Here is a 21136-nt window from a genome sequence, read left to right as displayed (position 1 = left end):
ACTATTTATAGTTGCCGTGGTAACTGATACGGGAAGTAGACCGGAAACTAGTATGCTGACACCCGGCGACACCGGAAGTTCGCTTCTAGAGTTGTGCACAGAGCCTATTCCACTTAACTCAAATACTTTTAAGCATGATCTAATGGATACCCCCTTTATCTGGAAAACAAATGGAATGAAATATTTAGGAATTAACATTGTCTCTCCTATTACAAAAATCTTCAGCCTTAACGGCCCTGGCATTTTCCAGTCCATTAAAGGGGACATCAGTAGATGGACGGCCATACCCCTTTCTCTATGGGGTAGAGCAGAAACGTTGAAAATGAATGTTCTCCCAAGGCTCTCTCATATCATCTCCTCTATTCCTTTTAAATTCCCACCAATATGGTTTAAGGATATTAAATCACTTTTTACCCAGTTCCTTTGGAATAATAAAAAGCCCAGAATTGGGTACAACAAATTAATTATCCCGAGATCAATGGGAGGCTTGGGAGTTCCGGATATATTTCAGTATTATTTGTCTTTTAATGCAAAGTACCCCTTATCGTGGGCCTATAATAATGACTTTCCTATCGGTAGTTGGCAATGGTTGGAGCAATCTGTCATGCCTGAAAATGGAAACATAACCCTGGCATCAATGTGGTACTGCCCAAAACCACCACCCTTACTGAATAACATTATAATTCAGTTTTCATGCTCTATTGTAAAGCAACTGCACAGGAGACTAGGTATTGAGGGGCTCTCTCTACCATCTTGCCCTATTTGGGGTAACCCTATCCTCTCTGCAGGAGGACGTACCCTAAGGAATAATATCTGGCAGAGGGCGGGTATAATGTCAGTTGGACAGATATACAAAGACCATACCCTTCAATTTCAACAACTTAAAAATCAATATGGTCTCTTACATTCATCATTTCTTACCTATGGCCAACTGGCAGCGGTTATTAGTAAGAAATGTAAAGACGGAGCCACATCTGCTTCATGTCCGGAAGTAGACCAGCGTCTAAAACAAGCAAGTCTATCCTCAGGGGTGGTCTCTAATATTTATGGTTTGTTATCTAAGACTGCCCCTAGTGCCTACTCTCCTGTCCAGCTGGCCTGGGAGCATGATTTGAATAATTCTTAGTCTGCGTCTGAATGGAAATCTGTTTGGAATTCGGCTTTGTACTCCTCGAAATGTGTGAGACTACGAATCATACAATTCAAAATTCTTAATAGGGCATACATCACCCCTGTCCAACACATTCTCACTCCGAGCGCGTCGATTTCTGACGAACGGTCAGTGACTTTTGCTTCAGTTTCTGACGCAAAAGGGTACCCTTGCGCTGCTTTTTTAGACGCATGGGGTTTTCAACTAGTTACAATGTAACCCTTTGACGGGGGACCCGATGGCTGCACATAGAGACGCTATGAGCATTCATATCCCATTGGCTAACGGAGGACCTTGCGCTTCTTTTTTCGACGCAGGGGGTTTGCCACTCATTGCAATGTAATCCCTCCACGGCAATATATGAAGCTATGAGCGTTCATTCCATTGGCTAACGGAAGAGCCGATGGCTGCACATAGAGACGCTATGAGCATTCATCCCATTGGCTAACGGAGGACCTTGTGCTTCTTTTTTCGACGCAGGGGTTTTTCCACTCATTACAATGTAATCCCTCCACGGCAATATATGAAGCTATAAGCATTCATCCCATTGGCTAACGGAAGAGCCGATGGCTGCACAATAACAGCGATTTTACAGTGACATCTGTGACATTCCTCAACACAACTACACCAACGTGTCCTTGTTAATTACACAACATGTATGGGTTAAGGCTCTGGGCATCAGTTGTCCTGTTTGGTGCTTTGATTGAGAGAAACAATCGTTTTTTTGATCAGTGTTGGGTAGCTGAGGTCGTTGCTATAGAGACCACGTCCGTCCGCTTTGTTTCACAACTGACAGAGCTGCCAAGTCTCACCATTTGGCCCTGAGACACACTCATATCAACCAGTTCACACACTATCACACGCCACAATTCAAATTTCCCACGCGGATAAACGAATCCCCAAAATAACGATTGTTTTGCGTGACTTTTATTTTGACAGATTTATATTGAAAAGCTAACGGACATGATTTCCGTGACATCCTCTTTCTGCATGCGCGTTAACGTGATGCTTGGGTGTGCACTGCGCAGCCGCCCTCAAAGCAGCTCGGAGGTTCGGAAGCTCTTACGTTTCAGGAAACGTTCGTAGGTTATAACATAAAACCGGAAAACAGGTCGTTCGTGAGACTAGACTTCATAACAACAAGTATGGATGCCCGCAGGGACCTCTTTGCGCTTTTTAACTGAATCAGAATAATCAGTTACTAGAACTGCTTGCGATGGTTGAACATGAGGGAGAATTAATCAGTTAATGTTTATAATTTTAAGCTGTAATTCAAATGTTGGAACGGGTGTTAAATTCACCTCTTAGTGCTTGCTGCACGTTCACTTTAGTCTGTCAATGAAATAGTGGCGAAGTCACGCCCCTTCCGGTAGAGCTCATGGCACCTATGAGATCGAAAAATATGAATGGGTGTCAATGGAGAGAAAATAATTATTTTCTGGTCCCGGTCTTTATATGCCCTGGATTACACATATGTTGTTTATGGATTTAAATGATAATTTTTCATGCAAAGAGTTCAACCGTTTATTGTGCAACTGTTCAGATAAAGGCTGTAGAGAAAACACAACGAGAAAGACTACACGGCTCGTATGTGACGTCACGCTCCCTGCGACTGGCGTGGAGAAGACCGACAATCTTCCCATCGGCATAACTGAAACTCTGCACGTGCCCCGATTTATGATGGTTTTCAACTCTTTCGATGCTTTTATCCTCCCCTTGGAAACAGCGGTGAAGTGGGGCAGAGAGATCGCCATCTCTGTGCCGAGTTCCAAGTGCGGGTGTTGTGACGTATATCATATGCGTCGAGAGCAGCGAAGAGCTGTAGTTCACAAAGCGGCCTCACATAAAACTTAAAATTATCAATCTTCTTCACGAAAATTTTTACTTTTCTTTGCATGAAAAATTATCATTCAAATCCACAAACAACATGTGTGTAATCCAGGTCATATAAAGACTGGGACCAGAAAATAATTATTTTCTCTCCATTGACACCCATTCATATTTTTCGATCTCATAGGTCCCATGAGCTCTACCGGAAGAGGCGTGACTTCGCCACTCTATGGGCAGCTATTGTTTTGACGTCAACTCGGAGGCTCGGGTTCCTCTACTTCCGTAGAGGAAGTTCCGAGGGAAATCCACAGAGTGTTCAAGGCGATTTCCTCCGATCTGAAGGTCCCAACCTCCGAAATTCCCAGGAACTCCGACTGTTTGAAGGCACCAATACTAGAGTGGCGAAGTCACGCCCCTTCCGGTGGTCCCCACGGGACCTATGAGATCGAAAAATGTGAATGGGTTTCAATGGAGAGAAAGTAATTACTTTCTGGTCCCAGTCTTTATATGCCCCGGATTACACATATGTTGTTTGTTCTCTGCCGGGAAAGCCTATGTTGCCAGAATGGGCGGGTAATCTGCCCTAATCTGGCAACACTGGCGGAGGTGTCACTAAAACGATCCTAAGCAGTTGTATTTCATCAGCAGGTTCTGTATATAGATCACAAGTTCCGAGTATGTTTATCTTTTCTTGATATCTAATTTGAACATTTATGGTCTAAATCGTTGATTGATTGCAGTATTGGAAATCTGCAAGGCTGCAATTCCCCTATTTGGCCGCTGTTCGTCGCTATTTTGTCGGCCTCTTTGCCATGGCAGTCACGTGACTGCAAAGTATATAAACTCCCCCACGATTCGTGCCAGTTGCAGTGTTCCCTCTGAGAATCAGGTACGTGTCTTGTTCGATATAGAAAATATTAAAATCTAAGCCACTATAATGAATGAATAGAATCGGCCTTAATGTTGTCAGCACATTTTTAGAATTGCGGTTTCATCTGATTTAACCACTTAATCGTCAAATTTCGCCGGCGGGTGAATTTTAGTTGCACCACCCCTTCCCCGCAACATGCTGGGTCAATTTTCGGCATCATAAGGTTGAGTGATATAGTCATGTCATACACCGTTTGAAAGCTTAGATTCTCAGGATTTTCAACCAATGTCAACCATTCGGTGGAATAATTATGTTTACCGATCAAATGTATCCTAGTGTCTTGGGTCAAAATGGCCGCCCTCCCCCTCCCCCTCTTGGTGCATTCTTAACTTATCGTCGTTGTTGATATCCTTAGCAATGAGGTTTTTTATACCATTGCGGTTTGCACTTTTTAAGTAAAAATAATGGCTTAAGCACTGTGTTTTTGCATTTTTGTCAAAATTGCATAGGCGGAATAGCTAAAAATCTGATTTTTGAGTGATTATGCCTTCATTTGAAACCAATATTATGCTTCTACATGTTTGGGTTCATGTGTAGTAAACCTTTTGTTTAAAGTATGCTTTTTGGGTAGCCAAAGGTCTTTTTTGGAGTCTCCAAAAGGACCCTGACCAAAACGAATTGACATATCCATGCATAAAATGCTTGGTTTTAGAGGTGTGTGTAACCGGCTGGAAGGAAAAGCAATATTGTTCCCTTCCCTGCACTGTCTGTACCTGATGCAGTTATTCTGATGTCATTCAATTCTACAGGTTCTCAGCTTTCCAAAGAGCAAATGCACTGGTATTATAGTTTTGAGTTTATCAATTCTGTTCTGCTCTCTCAACAGGTCCTGCAATTTTTGTCATCCAAACCAACCCAAACAACCCTTTTTCTAAAACCTCGACCCAAAGGCACTTTTAAGAGCCACATCTGTCTTGTCAACCTGTCCTTGCAGTGTTGTACTTGTAAGCGTCTGTCTGTCTCTCTCTCTCTCGCTCTCTGTTGCCTGTCACCTGTGTCTGTCTGTCTGTCTGTCTGTCTGTCCCCTTCATCATGAGTGATTCAGAACTCCAGAATCTGTTTTCGAGGGTGGATAACATGGCTGTTCAGCAAGAGGTCAATGATGTCCTCCAAGGGGTTGATGACTTGATTGCTGTGGTGCAGGATGAGCAAGCAGCAGCACCGCCAACCATGAGGTGGAAGAAGAGAACCAGTGACGGGAACTTAATTCATGCAAGACCACGATCAGCTAGGAATCAGTCCAATCAGGGTCAGTATTGTTTTTGCATTCTTGATGTTTAAAGATCCCAGATTTTAGGCACGCTAAAATCAAGGAAAACCTAAAGCTTGATGTGTATGGTATCGGCGGAGGCAAACCAGAACCAATATTTAGATGACTCATTTGCAAACCAAATACATTTTTCGTTCTACCCTTTTTCAGCCCCATCAAATATCAAAAAGGTCTACTTGTCGCTTCTAAACAGTCAAATCTAGATAAATGCTTAACAGTGAGTGTGTGCTATTATACTCTACATACTATACTATAAATTATTGTCTTTTTTTTTCTTTTTTTTCTTCAGTTACAGCTGGTAACAGCAGTGGACTTCAACAGCAGAAGACTCATCCCAACAAAAATGCTCCTGACTCAAACTCTGAGGTGGTCTTTGCTCCTGATAACGTTGGTATGTAAAACATTTCTTTTTAATAATTGGTGAACATTAATTAATAGGAAATTCTTACTTGTATCTGTATGATGTATGTGTTACAGAGTTAAGATGTAAAGTCCATGTTGCAGTAATTATGAACATGGTAATAGTAATTTCACCTTTTAACAGCCATTCCATAAAGACACTTTAAATAAAAAACGGACTCTTTTGTACTATTTTAACAGATGGATTTCTACGAGATCTCCAGCAATCATTGAGCGATGCAACAGGAGATGGGGTGGAATCACCAACCCCACAAGCCTCTCTTTCTGCTTCATTAAACTGGAGCACAAGAAAGAGCAATTCTTCGGAGAGCTGGAAGGCAGCGAGACCTCGTCTGGTTAACACCGCACTGGCACAAGAAAATGTGGGAACCCGAAAGTGCCAACAGTGTTGGAGCAATTTAGCTGTTGTTCGTTGTCGTGATTGTCTACCACGGCCCTTATTCTGTGCGGAGTGCGACGTCGTCATGCACACCAGACACCCCCTTCACAACCGAGATGCCAGTACTTTGGGATTTTTCCAGCCATTGCCCCCAACAACTACTGTACAGAATATGGACCTTTGCCAGTGTGGTAAGTTCTGTACAATGTATTTTAAGTACAAAATAACATGTGTGTGTTTGGGCGCGCATGTGTGGGGCCATATTTTCTGATTTAAGGTATCCCTCATCCTTAGAGTTTATGTGCTCTGTCATTTTGAAGTTGACAGACTGCAGAGTAACTTCAAACACTGATACTTCCATAAAACTGATAGTCCGATAAAAAACAGTATTTAATTTTCACATTTCATTCAACGCGATTTAAAGTATATTACCAATTTAAATTCTACTAAGAATACTTTTTAAGAAGCTTGGTTGGTAAACTTTTTATCACATGGGTACAATGTTTTTCCCTGTTACAAATGATTCCTAATTCACTTTTTTTTCCCTTTGATTTATTTTAGTGCGGTATGTACCTGTGGAGATCCCTCGCCAAATCTGTGGTTGTCCAACAGAGGCACTGAGGCTCAAACCAGGAAAAGCTGTGGCTGTGATCACAATGAATGGTGAGAACGTGTAACTTTTGTCCTGTTTGAAAAGTTTATTTTTAATAATAGCAATCCCTTCTCAACTACTGCCACAGGTTTATGATGGCTTTGTATAGGAAATCTTAAAATTACTTAAAGATCCCATGCCATTCTATTTTATGATGCTTTAATATAGGTATTAGTGGGCCACAAACACAGTATTCAAAGACGTCCCCGAAATTCAGCCGTGGTGCAGAGTTACAGTCACTCCGAAACAGTCGCACATTGAGCTTCCCCCAAACGCGCTGTTTCGGTGGGCGTGTCAAGGCAGGTCAAGGAGGGGGGTGGGGGTGTGGCCCTGAGCAGCTTGTAGCCATTGACAGTACCATGCGCTCTGTTTACGGTGGATGTATCGCAATGGCTCGTAGAAACCCATATTATACATAGATATCTATATAATATATAATATCACCTGGCCCTGAGCAGCTTGTAGCCACAGTACCATGCGCTCTGTTTACGGTGGATGTATCGCAATGGCTCTTAGAAACCCATATTATACATAGATATCTATATCATATCATATATATTATCACGGCCAAAATCTGTGTGAGCCTCCAGACGATAGGTTATTATGAATCTCAAACGACCGCGTCTACTTCAGATTGATGTGGAAGTGGAAGAACCAGAGACGTCGGAGAACCCGACGAAGTCCTTTGTGATTCATTATATCGTCTGGACGCGCACACAGCTTTTGGCCGTGATGTATTATTTGAGATAGATATCTATGTATTATATGATATTATTTAGATATAGAGCAGAGCTCCAGGTCTGTAACGCAAGTGTTGTACACTTCCTTGTTATTTGGATAACCGTTCTGCTGTTGGTGTTATGGCATAACACGTCGGACTCTCGTCTCTGGTATTTCTACAACGAGACTCGTAGTGGGGGTTATCTCAGCCATGGTTGAGAATGAATTGGGGGGGAAAGGAACTTTGGCTTTGACTCCCTGAAGTAGGCTACATGAACCACGACATGGAGGAGAAAGGGATTGTTGGCCGCGAATGTATCCCGCTTGAGCCCTGCTTCCCGCCGCCTCGGCAGCGGTCAGCGCTAATCACCGCATCCTGAAGCCGAGGCGGTGGTCCATCGGCAGCGAAGCTCCGGCGGGAGACGACCGCGGTCAACAATCCCTTTCTCCTCCATGTCGTGGTTCATGACTTCAGGGAGTCAAAGCCAAAGTTCCTTTCCCCCAATTCATTCTCAACCATGGCTGAGATAACCCCCACTACGGGTCTAGTTGTAGAAATACCATAGACGAGAGTCCGACAGCAGAACGGTTATCCAAATAACAAGGAAGTGTACAACACTTGCGTTACAGTCCTGGAGCTCTATATCTAAATAATATCATATAATACATAGATATCTATATCAAATAATACATATTATCACGGCCAAAAGCTGTGTGCACGTCCAGACGATATAATGAATCACAAAGGACTTCGTCGGGTTCTCCGACGTCTCTGGTTCTTCCACTTCCACATCAATCTGTAGTAGACAGAACCGCGCGCTGCCTGCTGCCTGCTGCCTGCTGCCGGCGCAAGGCACCACCGCCCGGCTGCCCGCTGCCGGGCGGTGGTGGTTCGCGGCGGTGGTGCCTCGCGCCGCGGCAACCGGCGGCAGGCAGCATGTCGCAGTTCATGTACTTCGATGTCGTTCGGCCATTGCATTCAAAATTCTGTAACTAGCCTGTTACTACGAACTAAGCAACTACCATACACGTATTAGCATTTAGCACTAGCTCAATCACGACTCCTTCAGAATTCTTGTGGGTGGTTACGAACCAACCAAGTGGGCAGGGCCATGAATAATAGTTTGACAACGCTACGTCACAGTGTCACCTTATCCAGATTGGCTCATTCTTCTGCCTTTTCCCTTTCATTGCCTATTGCATTCAGCAGACAAACTGCATAGATTTCAAACTTACCACAGCTCACAAACTTATTCAGACCTATGTTATTTAACAAACAACAGGAAAAATGTGATTTTAATGGCATGGGCTCTTTAAGTAATGCATTATATAAAAAGTAAATAAGTGTGTAATTCCCTTTTTATATTTGTTTTTTAAGGGAGACATGAGCTCAGCATGCCTGAGTTGGCATGTGAAGCGTGCAAAGCCACATGGACTGCTGGTGTTGACGGCATTCTTCACAGCGACTACTGGCCAGCTACCCTGAACTTTGCCACCATTTATGGAACTGATGTTTTTGCTTCATTTGAAGAAATGAAAATGGCAGCACCTGGATTGTCCTGTCAGGCATTTTTAAAAATGTTGGATCAGAGAACTGTCCGCTTTGGCCGTGTGAGTATTGAAGTTATCTGTCCTTTTTTATTTATTTGTATGCTGCTTAAAAATCTCATTAGCCGTTGATGTCTTTTTTTTTTTTGAGACAGACTGGGAAGATCTCAGCTGACACCTTCGCCAAAAGCTTTTTTGAGTGGGAGGCTGTCCAATATGAGATGGACAACATATGCAAGGAGGAGCCATTCACCTGTCCTGCCTGCAGCCCGGATATGCTTGCGGTTTCCGTGGATGGTAACCGCAAGCATTACCGCTTCAAGAATGCATCTAGGTACTATAAATTATTTATAATGTCAGTGTTTGAACTAATGACAAAAGTTCAGCCTCCTAATATGCACCAATTAACCTGTTTTATTTAGTGCTGAGGAACAGGCCATATTTGATGGCGTCTTCATCGCGAAGGATGACGACGTCGCAAAATTTGTGAACTACATTCACACCACAACCAAGCATGTAATATTGCAGACTATAATTATATAAACATGAATACAATAATCTCCTATTCAAGATTTTTTTTTAGGTAACCCTTTTGACCATTTTAAATGTTTATATTGTAGGTGCCCGGAAGAGGCGTTTGTGGGGGGGAATGGTCGGCGGCTCGAGAGACCTCCAAAAAATCTGCCAGCAAGCTGGATGAAGAGGGACTGGAGCTTGCTGTGTGTCGGCATGGGCTGCTCCTATGTGCCCTCAATATGTTCAGGGGAGAGATCTTTGCATATCCCCTGTACATACAACGAAAGCTGGCCAACCTCACGCCGACCTTTTATTGCATGGATGTCACATGTAAATACTGGCCCTACCTCAACAAGGTTGCAAGAAGCTGCCCAGAGCTCCAGCATCTGCTCAGCATGAAGCCCTTCCTTTCAGTGTTCCATGCCAAAGCCCACGATTACAAATGTGACGTAAGCAATCATTACCAAGTGAATCACTTTATGTGAATATCCACACATTCACGTCAATATTGACATGTCATAACATGCTTTGTTTTTTATGCATTTTAAACAGGTAAAATGGAGTGGTGCCTATCAAGAGGGGGCTGGATTGACACTAGGGGAGGAGGTAGAGCAGGTCAATGCCTTCCTCTCTCGGATAGCAGTGACCACCAAACACATGTCCAAAGCAGGTGAATGGCTATAAAGTATGAACATGGGTACAAGAAATAAGCTGAAGTTAACACTAGATAACGCCATCATTTTATGCTGCAGGACGCACAGACATGCTCACCCTCTTGGCCATGCGCTGGAATCAGCAAAAGACTGACAACTTGGCCACCTCACTGTCCCGCAGATATCTGAGGGTATTAACATCTTTTTTTTTTTAAGTTTTGTTAGCAGATATTGAGGCTGTACACTGAATTTACTTAATTATTTTTATTTACTCTAATTATTTTGTCATTTGTAGACCACAAAAGCTCTGGATGCCCAAAAGCGGAACATGGAGTCCATGAAGACCGAATTGGACGTCACAGAGAACCAGATGGAGGACTGGGTCAGTGACGTGAAGGATTGGGCAGACGGTGAGGAAATTATAAGTTTTGTAAGCACAGAGTTTCAGACTCTTGGCGATAATATCCTCTAACATTCTACCTAGTCTTTCTGAAGTATTCATTCAAATTAAACCGTTATTAGAAGTCACTTAAAATGTAACACGCATTTCCTCTCTACAGCAACAACCATCAACACGACTGATGTTGCCGCCTTGGCCAGCAGGGTCGAGGTGCTGGTTGCCAGTATTAAGAGACGGTCGCAGCGTCTCTACAAAGACTGCGACAGCAACAAAGGTCGTGCCAGGATCCGCCGCAAGATCCGGGACGAGAGGGGGTTCCTGAGTTCTGTGGTGGAGAAGTACAACGGAATGGTTCCCACAACAGAGACTCTGTGCTTTGAAAACATTCTGTCTGGAGAGACGGCTTGGCCATGGCAGCTACCACACAGTGGTAGGTTCACCAGTTGCTAGTTTGAATTTTAAATACTTCCAGCAAATTTGGCACACCTAATGCCTCTAATCGATCTCCATCTAACTTCTTTGTTGAATGCTCATCTTTCATGAATATGAGTTAATGTTTTTTTATAAATGCTTTTCAGACTCTGTTGACCTTCGGACCAAGAGGAGAGCATTTGACCTGGTCATGGCAGGGAAAAGAATCCAGGAGGAGAAAATGATTCTTCAGAGGGAGATGAATCAGCACTGGAGGTCTCTGGGGAATCGTGCTGACTCCCTAAAAGAGCTGTCCTGCCTTGTTTCAAGGGCTACAACAGAACGTATGTTTTTAACTTGCATCACATTTATATGCACATCAAAGACTGGTGATCATTTTACTAATACTGGCTTTCTCATAACCTTCAAGATTCACCTTGGGGCCTTACTGAGGAAGGGTTGACTGGTCTACAGTGCATGATCAAAAAGAAACGGCACTTCATCACAAAAATGATGGCTAACGCGAGACACTGCTACCTACAAGTGTTGACTGCAGCAGAGGGGGCACAGATGATCAACTCCCAGGACACTTCTGATGACTACTCGGACAATGACTCTGACATTTCGGATGATGCATTTTAAACAATGGCTATGCTTTGATTATTTACCAAATTATTTTTAATTGATTTCATACTCTATTTAACTGCCTTTTAAAACCTTTGTGAAATAACTAATAAATGTGTTTTTGCCTAAATGTTGTCTGATCCTTTAACTTCCTTCAAGTGCACTAGAAAGCTTTTTCCAAAGCTGATTATTTGTTTTATGTCTTATAGAATTGTCTCCTCTGTGCCATCTCTTGTCTATTTATCAGAATTTAATAAAAGACTTGGTTCATATAGCACTTTTCAAAACAGTTATAAAGTAGGCTACTGAACAGATAAAAACGTTATCAATAAAAACCTCTAGAGACGATGAGCTCTATAGAATAAAAGGCCCGGCCCGGAGGTGGTAAATCAGCGGGGCTGTCCCGAGGACGTTTTGCTGGGAAAGAGTCACTGGAGGCGGGGTTGAGGGACGGATCCGGGGACCCGGCCTGGAGGTGGCCAATCAGCGGGGAGTTCTGGATGAGGCGCGGCCGAGTTAGAATGAGAAGTGGGACTGGAGGTCCCCACAGTGCCCCCCGCACCGAAACTTGGCCCGGTCGGACCCCGAGGTTAGGAAGTGGGGGGCCTCCCCTTCCGGCCCTCGGGGTCCGACCGGGCCAAGTTTCGGTGCGGGGGTCCCAGTTAGGCACTAGAATAAGGTATTCAAATTTCAGGGCGGTAGGACCTTCCTATCTCAAAAACTTTTTCCACCACATTCTGAACCATTAGGTCTTACAGGCAACACTTCTGAGGGGCTTTGTCCAAATGACACTCCATTTGGGAAAACTTTTTTTCTCTAAGGGCTAGAACTCCAAATCTCGGATATGTCGTTCTTGGGGCCCCGGGAAATGTGTGTAAACATTTAAGCATCCCTAGCTATCCCGAAAAGGTCGGAAAAGGGGCGTGACCTCCAACAGTATAGTAAATGTACATAAGTCAAAGGTTAGTTTCTCGTCCCCATTTTTTGTGGGATAGAGGTGTACATTTGTGGCTTAAGGTGTGTAGACACAGCTGGCCTGTGGCCACGTTTTTGAAGTCTGGGGTCAAAAGGTCAATAGGAGCCGGCACCACGCCGCTTATGAGATAACAAAAAGTTAATGTGTATTTCTCACATAACTTTTTGTCATTATTAAAGAGAGGCCTGATTCTCAGATATGCATGTTGGATGGCTAGGGTGTAGGTCTGGGAAGAACTTCAGCCCAAAATCTTGCAAGCGAGCCGCTGGGTGAGGTGCAACGAGATGGAGCACTTGCTTAGTCACTTGTGTGAGCCTTTCCTGTAGGGATGGAGCCCTACTTGATAAAAGTTGATAATATGCGTCCTTTCTGACCCCCTTTGATATGAAAGAAACCCCAGGTCTATAGCTTATTTGTTAATGGGGGTGCTTGTGGACAGTAGGGGTACATTTGACATAAATAGGAAGCACACTCAGGAGGAGGAATGAATGACCTCTCACCATGATACTTAATTCATTGTTTCAAGTAACCCTGCCTCGTTAAATCTATAACCTTGTTTTGCTTTCAAGAATAGGTTATAGGCTGTGTCACTATAAAATCTCTACATGCGCATATCTGAGAGTGACGTAACAAGCCACCAGACAGCGATTTAAAAAAACGAATCAAGTTCATTACAAAAGTAAATCTAATCTGCGGATAATAGAAACATATTCCAAGGTGCCTTTTGAATGAAATTTTGAATATCTGTCTATTTCCTAGCCAGCGGACCCTTGTTTACGACAAAAACAACACCATTTAATTTACGGTAGCTCAGTTGCCGCCCTCGTTAACGTGGTTTGGAGGAGAGGGTTATCGATAGCAATCACTATAGCAACCATGACAGTCAAGTGACGTAGCCGCAGCCCCATTGAAAATAATAGGGCATGTCATTAGAGCCGTGCGCGACTTGGTTTAAAAATCGGATAAATCGGAAATTGTTGTTTTGACGAATCCATAACTAGAGAGTTCCCCCCCCCCCCCCACACACACACACACACACTTTTTCTAAAAAAATAATCTCCCAATCGAAATGCAATTGGTTTAATATGTAATTAATTAAATATTAAAATATATATTCTATATATAAATATACAATTATTTAGTTATAATATTATAAGAAGACCATAGCTCTTATTCAATTATCTTTAGAACAAGATCTGTATATGACCATTGAAAATAATAACCAAAGAATAACCAAATTCAGGTGGATTATCCAAGGGCTTCTAGACAATATTAAAATATTTATAACATAAAAAATTAGGCTATACATACAGCATTATCATACATTTGGTTATAGGTCAAATTTGGTTTATGTGTCAGCCTCGGCTGGCCCACAATTAGATCGTCGCGTCCCTAGCAACCTGACGTCGTTTAAACATGCTAGCGAGACCATAAAATCGTCCTAATGACTATCAAACTAAAGATCTGACACATTCAGTGACTGAAGATTATGCAGGTATAAAGTACATTTCTCGCTAGAAATGTTATTAGAAACACGTTGAATGGTGAATCTGTCCTAAAATATTGCATTTCCCATTCAGATAATAAGTATTAATATTTATTATATTAAATACTAATATAGGCTACCTAACCATTTCACCAAATGCTGGGAGAACCACTCGCCCCGTTTGTGCTATTCCTCCACTCACGCTTTGGCGTGATACCGAATTGGACCCCCACATTGAAAAACAACGCAAAAGGTACACATCTTTCGTTGGAACTTGACGCCAGGGATCCTTGGCCATGCGTCACACTTCTGACGAGTAGGGAGTGAGACTTGTGTTGCCGTGTGTCATAGGAAGCTAGGAGCATCTCATGATTTCTCACTGAGGCAGTAAATCGTTTCACATTTCTGGGTTTGTGAGCACTCCAGACACTCAAATCTATGTACACAAACACCAAAACGATTTAAAATAATAATTCACCTTTTGTCATATTGTTACACAATTAACAGTCAGAGCTTAGCAAAAACTTTTCAATCATTGTATTTCAAAATATATATATAATTATAAATGCAATAAAATGGACAAACGCACGAGGCAGTAACAACAATTTATTTAATAAATGCATCACTTTTGAAAGATGTCTGTGTATGTATGTGTGTGTTTGTGTGTAATAAACACTTCCAAAGAAACAGGAATATCAAACAAATAAAATAATATACATAAATAAATAAAATAGATTTAGCTAAACTGTTGGCTGTCTGGCTCCCATGAATCGTCCCACTTCTTCCCACTGTCAAGAAATGAAATAAAAAACAGTAATTGAAGGTTAAAGGATGAACTTTTTTTATCTATAACATTCTTATTAAAGCTATAGTGCGTTACTTTCGTCTGTAACATTTGTGCCATTGTCCAATGAATTTACACAGAGTTGATTAAGCCCAACAGCTCCACAAAACTCTCTCTTTATTTCTCAGTAGGGCAGTGTTGACACTGGTGAAGGAGCCCAGAAAAGAGCCCAAGAAATGTTAAAGTTGTTGATTGTATTAGTCATAAAAAACCTGGACGTACAGCAGAAGGGATACAATTGATGTGCGATCAGCAAAAGTGTACCTCATGTAGATGCACCGACAGTGTTGTTGTAATTACTCAGAATTCCTCTTGGGCCCCGACAGAAGTTACACACTATAGCTTTAAACATGTTTTATAAATCCTTTGTTTCCAGTCAAACTTACCACTTGGGGCATGGTGTCCAAGAGACTTTCACCTCTTCTTTTCCCTGAAAGGCATGACATCAGAAAATATGACAGAAGTAGTTGTGAGAGAAAGGCATTTCCTGTAGAGACAGATGGTCAATTTAGCTGTATTGTGTGATTTATCCATCTCCAAATACCTACTATCACCACACAACTTAGAATGTATTATTTAATACAAGGATTAAGCATCAAATTTTAAACACTGTCTATCTGGGTCCAACAGTATGAGTTGCATTTGTTTTTAAATGGTCCAACACAAAATCCTGTAGAAATTGGTAACCTAACAATTTTACATGTTATAGCCAAATATGCCATAACGTTCATGTTATCCTTTTCTCTAAACACAATACTCTCTTCACTCCTGCAAAGGTGACTACACATAGGCCTCTTTTAAGGCCAAAGTTATTCTTTCGACCAATCAACTGACGGCAGTGTATAGCTTCATCTTTTCGGCACCCTTTCAGACAGCTTGGTACCCCATGCGAGGAGTACCGAAAATAGGAGCAGCTCAGCTCGCTTATTTTTAGAGGCAGGGCCAGGGCGCTTTTGGCCCCACTCCAGATAAAGTCCATCCTGGATCCGACTCTCGTGGTAATGGGCAACAAAATCTGAACGGCTTGGCTTGGCCAGCAAAAAGTGCAGATGGAAAAACGCAGTAAATGTACTAAACTAAAAGCCCTCAATCCATCCTCAACATACACCATTATGTGTTGTCTTATGAAGCATATAAGGACTACGTTGCAAATGTTTCATAATTAAAAAAAACACTTGTTTTTAACTTACGTTTAAAACACGTTTATCAACAATGCGTTGAAACAGGAAAACCTTTTGATTTTTGTGTTTTCTGCATTCTAAAAAGATAAAGTAGAAAAGATTAATACAAATCACATGAAGTATATTGTGTTAATTAGAAAACCCTAACAATGTAATACATTTATATAGCATCAACATTTATGCAGAGTAAATCAAACCTTTTATTTTGGGCCTCTTCTTGGAAGAGGAGGCTGGAGATCGAGGAGGTTCAAAGTTGGAGAGGGATGGATGAGGTTGAGGGGAGAAGGATGGAGAAGGTTGAGAGTTAGAGAAGGAAGGAGGTTGGGAGTTGGAGAAGGATGGAGAAGGTTGAGAGTTAGAGAAGGAAGGAGGTTGGGAGTTGGAGAAGGATGGAGGAGGTTCTAAGTTGTGGAAAGATGGAGGAGGTTCAGAGTTAGAGAAGGATGGAGGAGTTTGAGGGTCTGAGAAGGATGGAGGAGGTTGGGAGTTGGAGAAGGAAGGAGGTTGGGAGTTGGAGAAGGATGGAGGAGTTTGAGGGGATGAGAAGGAAGGAGGTTGGGAGTTGGAGAAGGATGGAGGAGTTTGAGGGGATGAGAAGGAAGGAGGTTGGGAGTTGGAGAAGGATGGAGGAGGTTCTAAGTTGTGGAAAGATGGAGGAGGTTCAGAGTTGGAGAAGGATGGAGGAGTTTGAGGGGATGAGAAGGATGGAGGTGGTTGGGAGTTGGAGAAGGATGGAGGAGTTTGAGGGGATGAGAAGGGTTCTGGAGGAGGCTGAGAGCACACAGGAGGGGCTGGTGGACCGCTGTTTTCCAGGGGGGGCACAGCTGCTTGTGGAGCACAGCCCTGCAACACTGAAACAGTATAAAAGAAAATCTGATATGAGCCACGGAAGAACTCCTCCCAAAACATTTAGAACAACCTATTTAATTTAGCCTCAATTTTACAAATACTAATTTATTATATATATGTTCAAGATTATAGTTTGGGTTTCTGTCCTCCGTTTTAATTTCACCGCATACATCTGATAACACGGATGTCGCTGCTTTTGACTGATGCCCTGCCGGCCTGCAGCTAACTTCCTAATAAAAAAATGTCATAGGGGGGCTAATAATTGTGTCCTCAACTGTATAATGTATGTATCTTTAACAAGGATGATCTTACTTGTCAGGAGGAGCTCATAGCATTTGCTCATTTTGGAAATGATATCCTTCACCAACACGTTATCTGTGGGGATAAAGTGAATCAAGTCCCCCACAGATTTTCCTTTGCGGCCAGGATTTCCAAGAAATAGTAGGGGTTTCCGACCAAGGGCATTTAGTTTTAAGACCTGCAGGAAATACAATGAAGAAAATATATGCATTTACACCTTTGCTTAACAAATTAGCATAACACAAGTATTGGCATTTACAGGTGAGGATAATCAGCATCAACTCAAGAGCTTAGACTCTTTGCTTATTATTAGCTTAACTTTGTGTTGTCTGTCAAAATTAGGGGTGTGCCCCTGTAACCGGTTAGTAAATCATAACTGTTAAGGAAAAATCAATAAACTAAAAGTTTTTTTTTTTAAATAAAGTTTTGAAAATGATTGAAATGTGTTCTGGAGACACACAGTCATTAATTTCACATCACAGAAAACACAACCTATTAAGAGATGATAAAAAATGGTTTGCATAGTCTGTCTGCCCCGCTCAGTTTGTGTGTGTGTGTGTGTTTGTAAGCGGCCCGGCAGCACTGCAGGCCCGCCACATACACAAGATAACCTGAATATGCCATCCTGAGCAGATGATCAGGAAACCAACAAATATGTGAAGCTGCATGTGGCGGCATAGTCATGAACAAAGGTGGGGGTGTTTGTCCACTTTGTAAAAGGCAGCTGTTGAATTTTCAATTTAATTAGAACAAATTATGGGTCATTTTAAATTAGTTGTTCCTATTTTTTTTTTAAAGAGGCAGCCTATTATCTTATTATTAGGTTATATATGATCAGGTATCCGGTGATCAGTATATCAGGCATATTGATCAATGATGAAAGTCATGGTTTGTTACAGGATTTATGGTGGTTTCACTTTACCTAAAAGGAGGACAAATTGACAAATAAGAACATTATGTTATTGTCTCAGAGGCCAAAACCTTTGTTGAATTACAGTAATTTAAACTCACAGATAGCTGGGCTGAATTTATAGCCCTGGCACCGTTTCTGTATGACTTTGCAGAGGATGCCCAGCTGTCCATCTGCAAATTATCTGGGAGCTTGTTCTTCCGGGGAAGGGGGAGGAGACACTGGCAACATGTCTTCCTTCCAACAGAATTTTCGGCCTGGCATGAGGGGCATCGCTTCTTCTTAGGCTTTGTCATTCTGCAAATGATAGTGAAACATAGAGGGTTAATCTTAGATATATTTGATTTCAGTTGATAACATTATCAAATTCACACATATAATATGTGAATTAATTCATGCATATTAGTGATATTGCATTTGGAGTGAAAAAAGATATGATATTAATTCATTGTCAACACATAACTATGTGGGAAATTATACTGGTTATACAGTACATTCAAACACAAAAGACAATTTGGGTTGTGCATGGTAAAATTAACAATTACAACCAGAACTTAGTACATTTCTCTTGAACTAAAGAAGACAACATTAGGTGGATAAGCAATATTATGGGCACTTAATTACTTTCAGGTGAACATCAGATTGTTGAAATAAGGCATTTCTTGTAAAAGACAGCTTATTGTCAAATATATGGGGAGTACTAACAACTTATGAGCAACATTATTAAATAAATACTAAATGGCAATAAATCAACAGAAAGACCACTAAGCGAGTTATACACAACATTCAGAACAATGAAAAAAATAGATGCATCTTCTGTAAATAAGCTTAAATATACTTATTAAGATTCGTATTAAATGTCTATTTGTTAGATGGGAGAAAAAAATGCATTTAAAGTTATTGCTTAATACCATAGACTGTATAATAGAAGCGTAATACACACTTAATATATTGTTTGTCACTGATATAAGGTGTGTATTACGCTTCGTAATACACGTTATACACGGGGGCGTTAAAAAAAATTCAGGCACCGTTATGAGGCACCGAAATGTGCGTTCTTATTCGATCTAGGTACTACCGTTTAATCGGAACCGGTGCCCTACTGGAACCGAGTTTCGGTGCTTGGTGGTAAGGCTACATCTTACGAACGATAGTGAGCCACCTAACCTAGCAAGAAGTTTTCAAATGTACACGCGATGCAAAAAATATGTATAGCCTATATATTAAAAAATAAGTTATATTGAAGTGTCTTTCACTCTCTCTCTCTCTCATAGACATAGGCCTACTGCTCGTTGGAGAGATTTCAATTTAGTTAAGCCTATATTCTTAGTTAATCATATTTAAATATTTTGTACAACTTACCTGGGTCTGGTGGATCCTGAGTCCCGATTTGAAGCTCATCTACGATTCCCAAGGTGCACTGCGATTAACATCCCATCGGTGATAGGTCAATCCAATCCTATCACTTACTCGCTTACAGCGAGCAGAACTGTTGATGTTTCGTGATCATGTTTGAGACACGAGTATAATCATCGCTAACTTCTAATAAGTTCAAATTCATATTCCATTAAAAACAATAATATCATTCCACATTTAAAAAATATATATATATAACCGGCGGATTTTTCCTGCTTCTTCCTGCTTGTTATTGAGCTCGTAAGTCCGCCCCTTCCGGTATACCCCGCATGGGACCTCTGAGATCGAAAAATATGAATGGGTTTCAATGGAGAGAAAGTAATTATTTTTTTCGTCTTTATATGCCGTGGATTACACATATGTTGTTTGTGGATTTTAATTAAAAATGTGCATGCAAAGAAAACCAAAAAAAATGTGAGGAAGTTTGATAATGTCAGGGTTTTTTTAGGCCGCTTTTTGAACTACAGCCCATCGCTGCTCTCGACGCGAATGATAGCGCGTCGATTTCTGACGAACGGTCAGTGACTTTTGCTTCAGTTTCTGACGCAAAAGGGTACCCTTGCGCTGCTTTTTTAGACGCATGGGGTTTTCAGCAGCCATCGGGTCCCCCGTCAAAGGGTTACATTGTAATAGTTGAAAACCCCATGCGTCTAAAAAAGCAGCGCAAGGGTACCCTTTTGCGTCAGAAACTGAAGCAAAAGTCACTGACCGTTCGTCAGAAATCGACGCGCTCGGAGTGAGTGAGAATGTGCTGCTGATGCACATTCTCACTCACTCCGAGCGCGTCGATTTCTGACGAACGGTCAGTGACTTTTGCTTCAGTTTCTGACGCAAAAGGGTACCCTTGCGCTGCTTTTTTAGACGCATGGGGTTTTCAGCAGCCATCGGGTCCCCCGTCAAAGGGTTACATTGTAATAGCCTAGTTGAAAACCCCATGCGTCTAAAAAAGCAGCGCAAGGGTACCCTTTTGCGTCAGAAACTGAAGCAAAAGTCACTGACCGTTCGTCAGAAATCGACGCGCTCGGAGTGAGTGAGAATGTGCTGCTGATGCACATTCTCACTCACTCCGAGCGCGTCGATTTCTGACGAACGGTCAGTGACTTTTGCTTCAGTTTCTGACGCAAAAGGGTACCCTTGCGCTGCTTTTTTAGACGCATGGGGTTTTCAGCAGCCATCGGGTCCCCCGTCAAAGGGTTACATTGTAATAGTTGAAAACCCCATGCGTCTAAAAAAGCAGCGCAAGGGTACCCTTTTGCGTCAGAAACTGAAGCAAAAGTCACTGACCGTTCGTCAGAAATCGACGCGCTCGGAATGAGTGTGCATCAGCAGCACATTCTCACTCACTCCGAGCGCGTCGATTTCTGACGAACGGTCAGTGACTTTTGCTTCAGTTTCTGACGCAAAAGGGTACCCTTGCGCTGCTATTTTCGAAGCATGGGGTTTTCAGCAGCCATCGGGTCCCCCGTCAAAGGGTTACATTGTAATAGTTGAAAACCCCATGCGTCTAAAAAAGCAGCGCAAGGGTACCCTTTTGCGTCAGAAACTGAAGCAAAAGTCACTGACCGTTCGTCAGAAATCGACGCGCTCGGAGTGAGAATGTGCATCAGCCCTTCCTCCTCCGCCTCTTCTATTCTTCTTCTTATTATTATTATTATTATCCTTCTTCTTAT

General features: G+C 42.1%; 2 protein-coding genes across 4 annotated transcripts; one reads left to right on the top strand and one right to left on the bottom strand.

The window, feature by feature from the left end:
• The first annotated feature begins 3135 nt into the window (after positions 1–3135).
• On the top strand, positions 3136–11637 carry LOC130387854 (uncharacterized). The gene is made up of 15 exons (XM_056597148.1): positions 3136–3869; positions 4738–5160; positions 5471–5572; positions 5782–6171; positions 6542–6643; positions 8731–8963; positions 9056–9234; positions 9323–9416; positions 9521–9865; positions 9969–10086; positions 10169–10260; positions 10365–10479; positions 10630–10899; positions 11048–11224; positions 11311–11637. Exons 2-15 carry the CDS (start codon positions 4944–4946, stop codon positions 11520–11522), a joined length of 2646 nt encoding a protein of 881 aa, XP_056453123.1. The 5' UTR covers positions 3136–3869; positions 4738–4943; the 3' UTR covers positions 11523–11637.
• A 1992-nt stretch (positions 11638–13629) lies between these two features.
• On the bottom strand, positions 13630–20211 carry LOC130387858 (uncharacterized). 3 transcript variants are annotated; one of them, XR_008896364.1, is made up of 6 exons: positions 18152–20211; positions 17153–17318; positions 16189–16842; positions 16001–16068; positions 15197–15297; positions 13630–14754 (listed from the first exon to the last, which is right to left on the bottom strand). XR_008896364.1 is itself a non-coding variant. In XM_056597155.1 (6 exons), exons 1-6 carry the CDS (start codon positions 18344–18346, stop codon positions 14703–14705), a joined length of 1179 nt encoding a protein of 392 aa, XP_056453130.1. In that variant the 5' UTR covers positions 18347–20211; the 3' UTR covers positions 13630–14702. The 3 variants fall into 3 exon arrangements, 2 of the variants coding, with proteins under 2 accessions (XP_056453130.1, XP_056453131.1); XM_056597155.1 differs by having other exon boundaries at positions 15197–15240; XM_056597156.1 differs by lacking the exon at positions 16001–16068 and having other exon boundaries at positions 15197–15240.
• Between the last annotated feature and the right edge of the window lie 925 nt (positions 20212–21136).

This window comes from Gadus chalcogrammus, chromosome 8, assembly GCF_026213295.1.
Source record: "Gadus chalcogrammus isolate NIFS_2021 chromosome 8, NIFS_Gcha_1.0, whole genome shotgun sequence".
In the NCBI taxonomy this organism is placed as follows: Eukaryota; Metazoa; Chordata; class Actinopteri; order Gadiformes; family Gadidae; genus Gadus; species Gadus chalcogrammus.
The sequence above is the reverse complement of the archived record's forward strand: the minus strand, read 5'-3'. Positions and strand labels throughout refer to the sequence as shown.

Excerpts from the sequence above, each read along its gene's own strand:
- LOC130387854 (XM_056597148.1), top strand. The coding sequence starts at position 4,944 with ATGAGTGATTCAGAACTCCAGAATCTGTTTTCGAGGGTGGATAACATG. Across the intron at positions 6,644-8,730 it reads GGCTGTGATCACAATGAATG|GGAGACATGAGCTCAGCATG; the intron begins GTGAGAACGTGT and ends TTGTTTTTTAAG. Across the intron at positions 9,417-9,520 it reads TTCACACCACAACCAAGCAT|GTGCCCGGAAGAGGCGTTTG; the intron begins GTAATATTGCAG and ends TTTATATTGTAG.
- LOC130387858 (XM_056597155.1), bottom strand. The coding sequence starts at position 18,346 with ATGACAAAGCCTAAGAAGAAGCGATGCCCCTCATGCCAGGCCGAAAAT. Across the intron at positions 16,843-17,152 it reads CTATGAGCTCCTCCTGACAA|TGTTGCAGGGCTGTGCTCCA; the intron begins GTAAGATCATCC and ends ATACTGTTTCAG. Across the intron at positions 16,069-16,188 it reads GAAGAGGCCCAAAATAAAAG|AATGCAGAAAACACAAAAAT; the intron begins GTTTGATTTACT and ends TTATCTTTTTAG.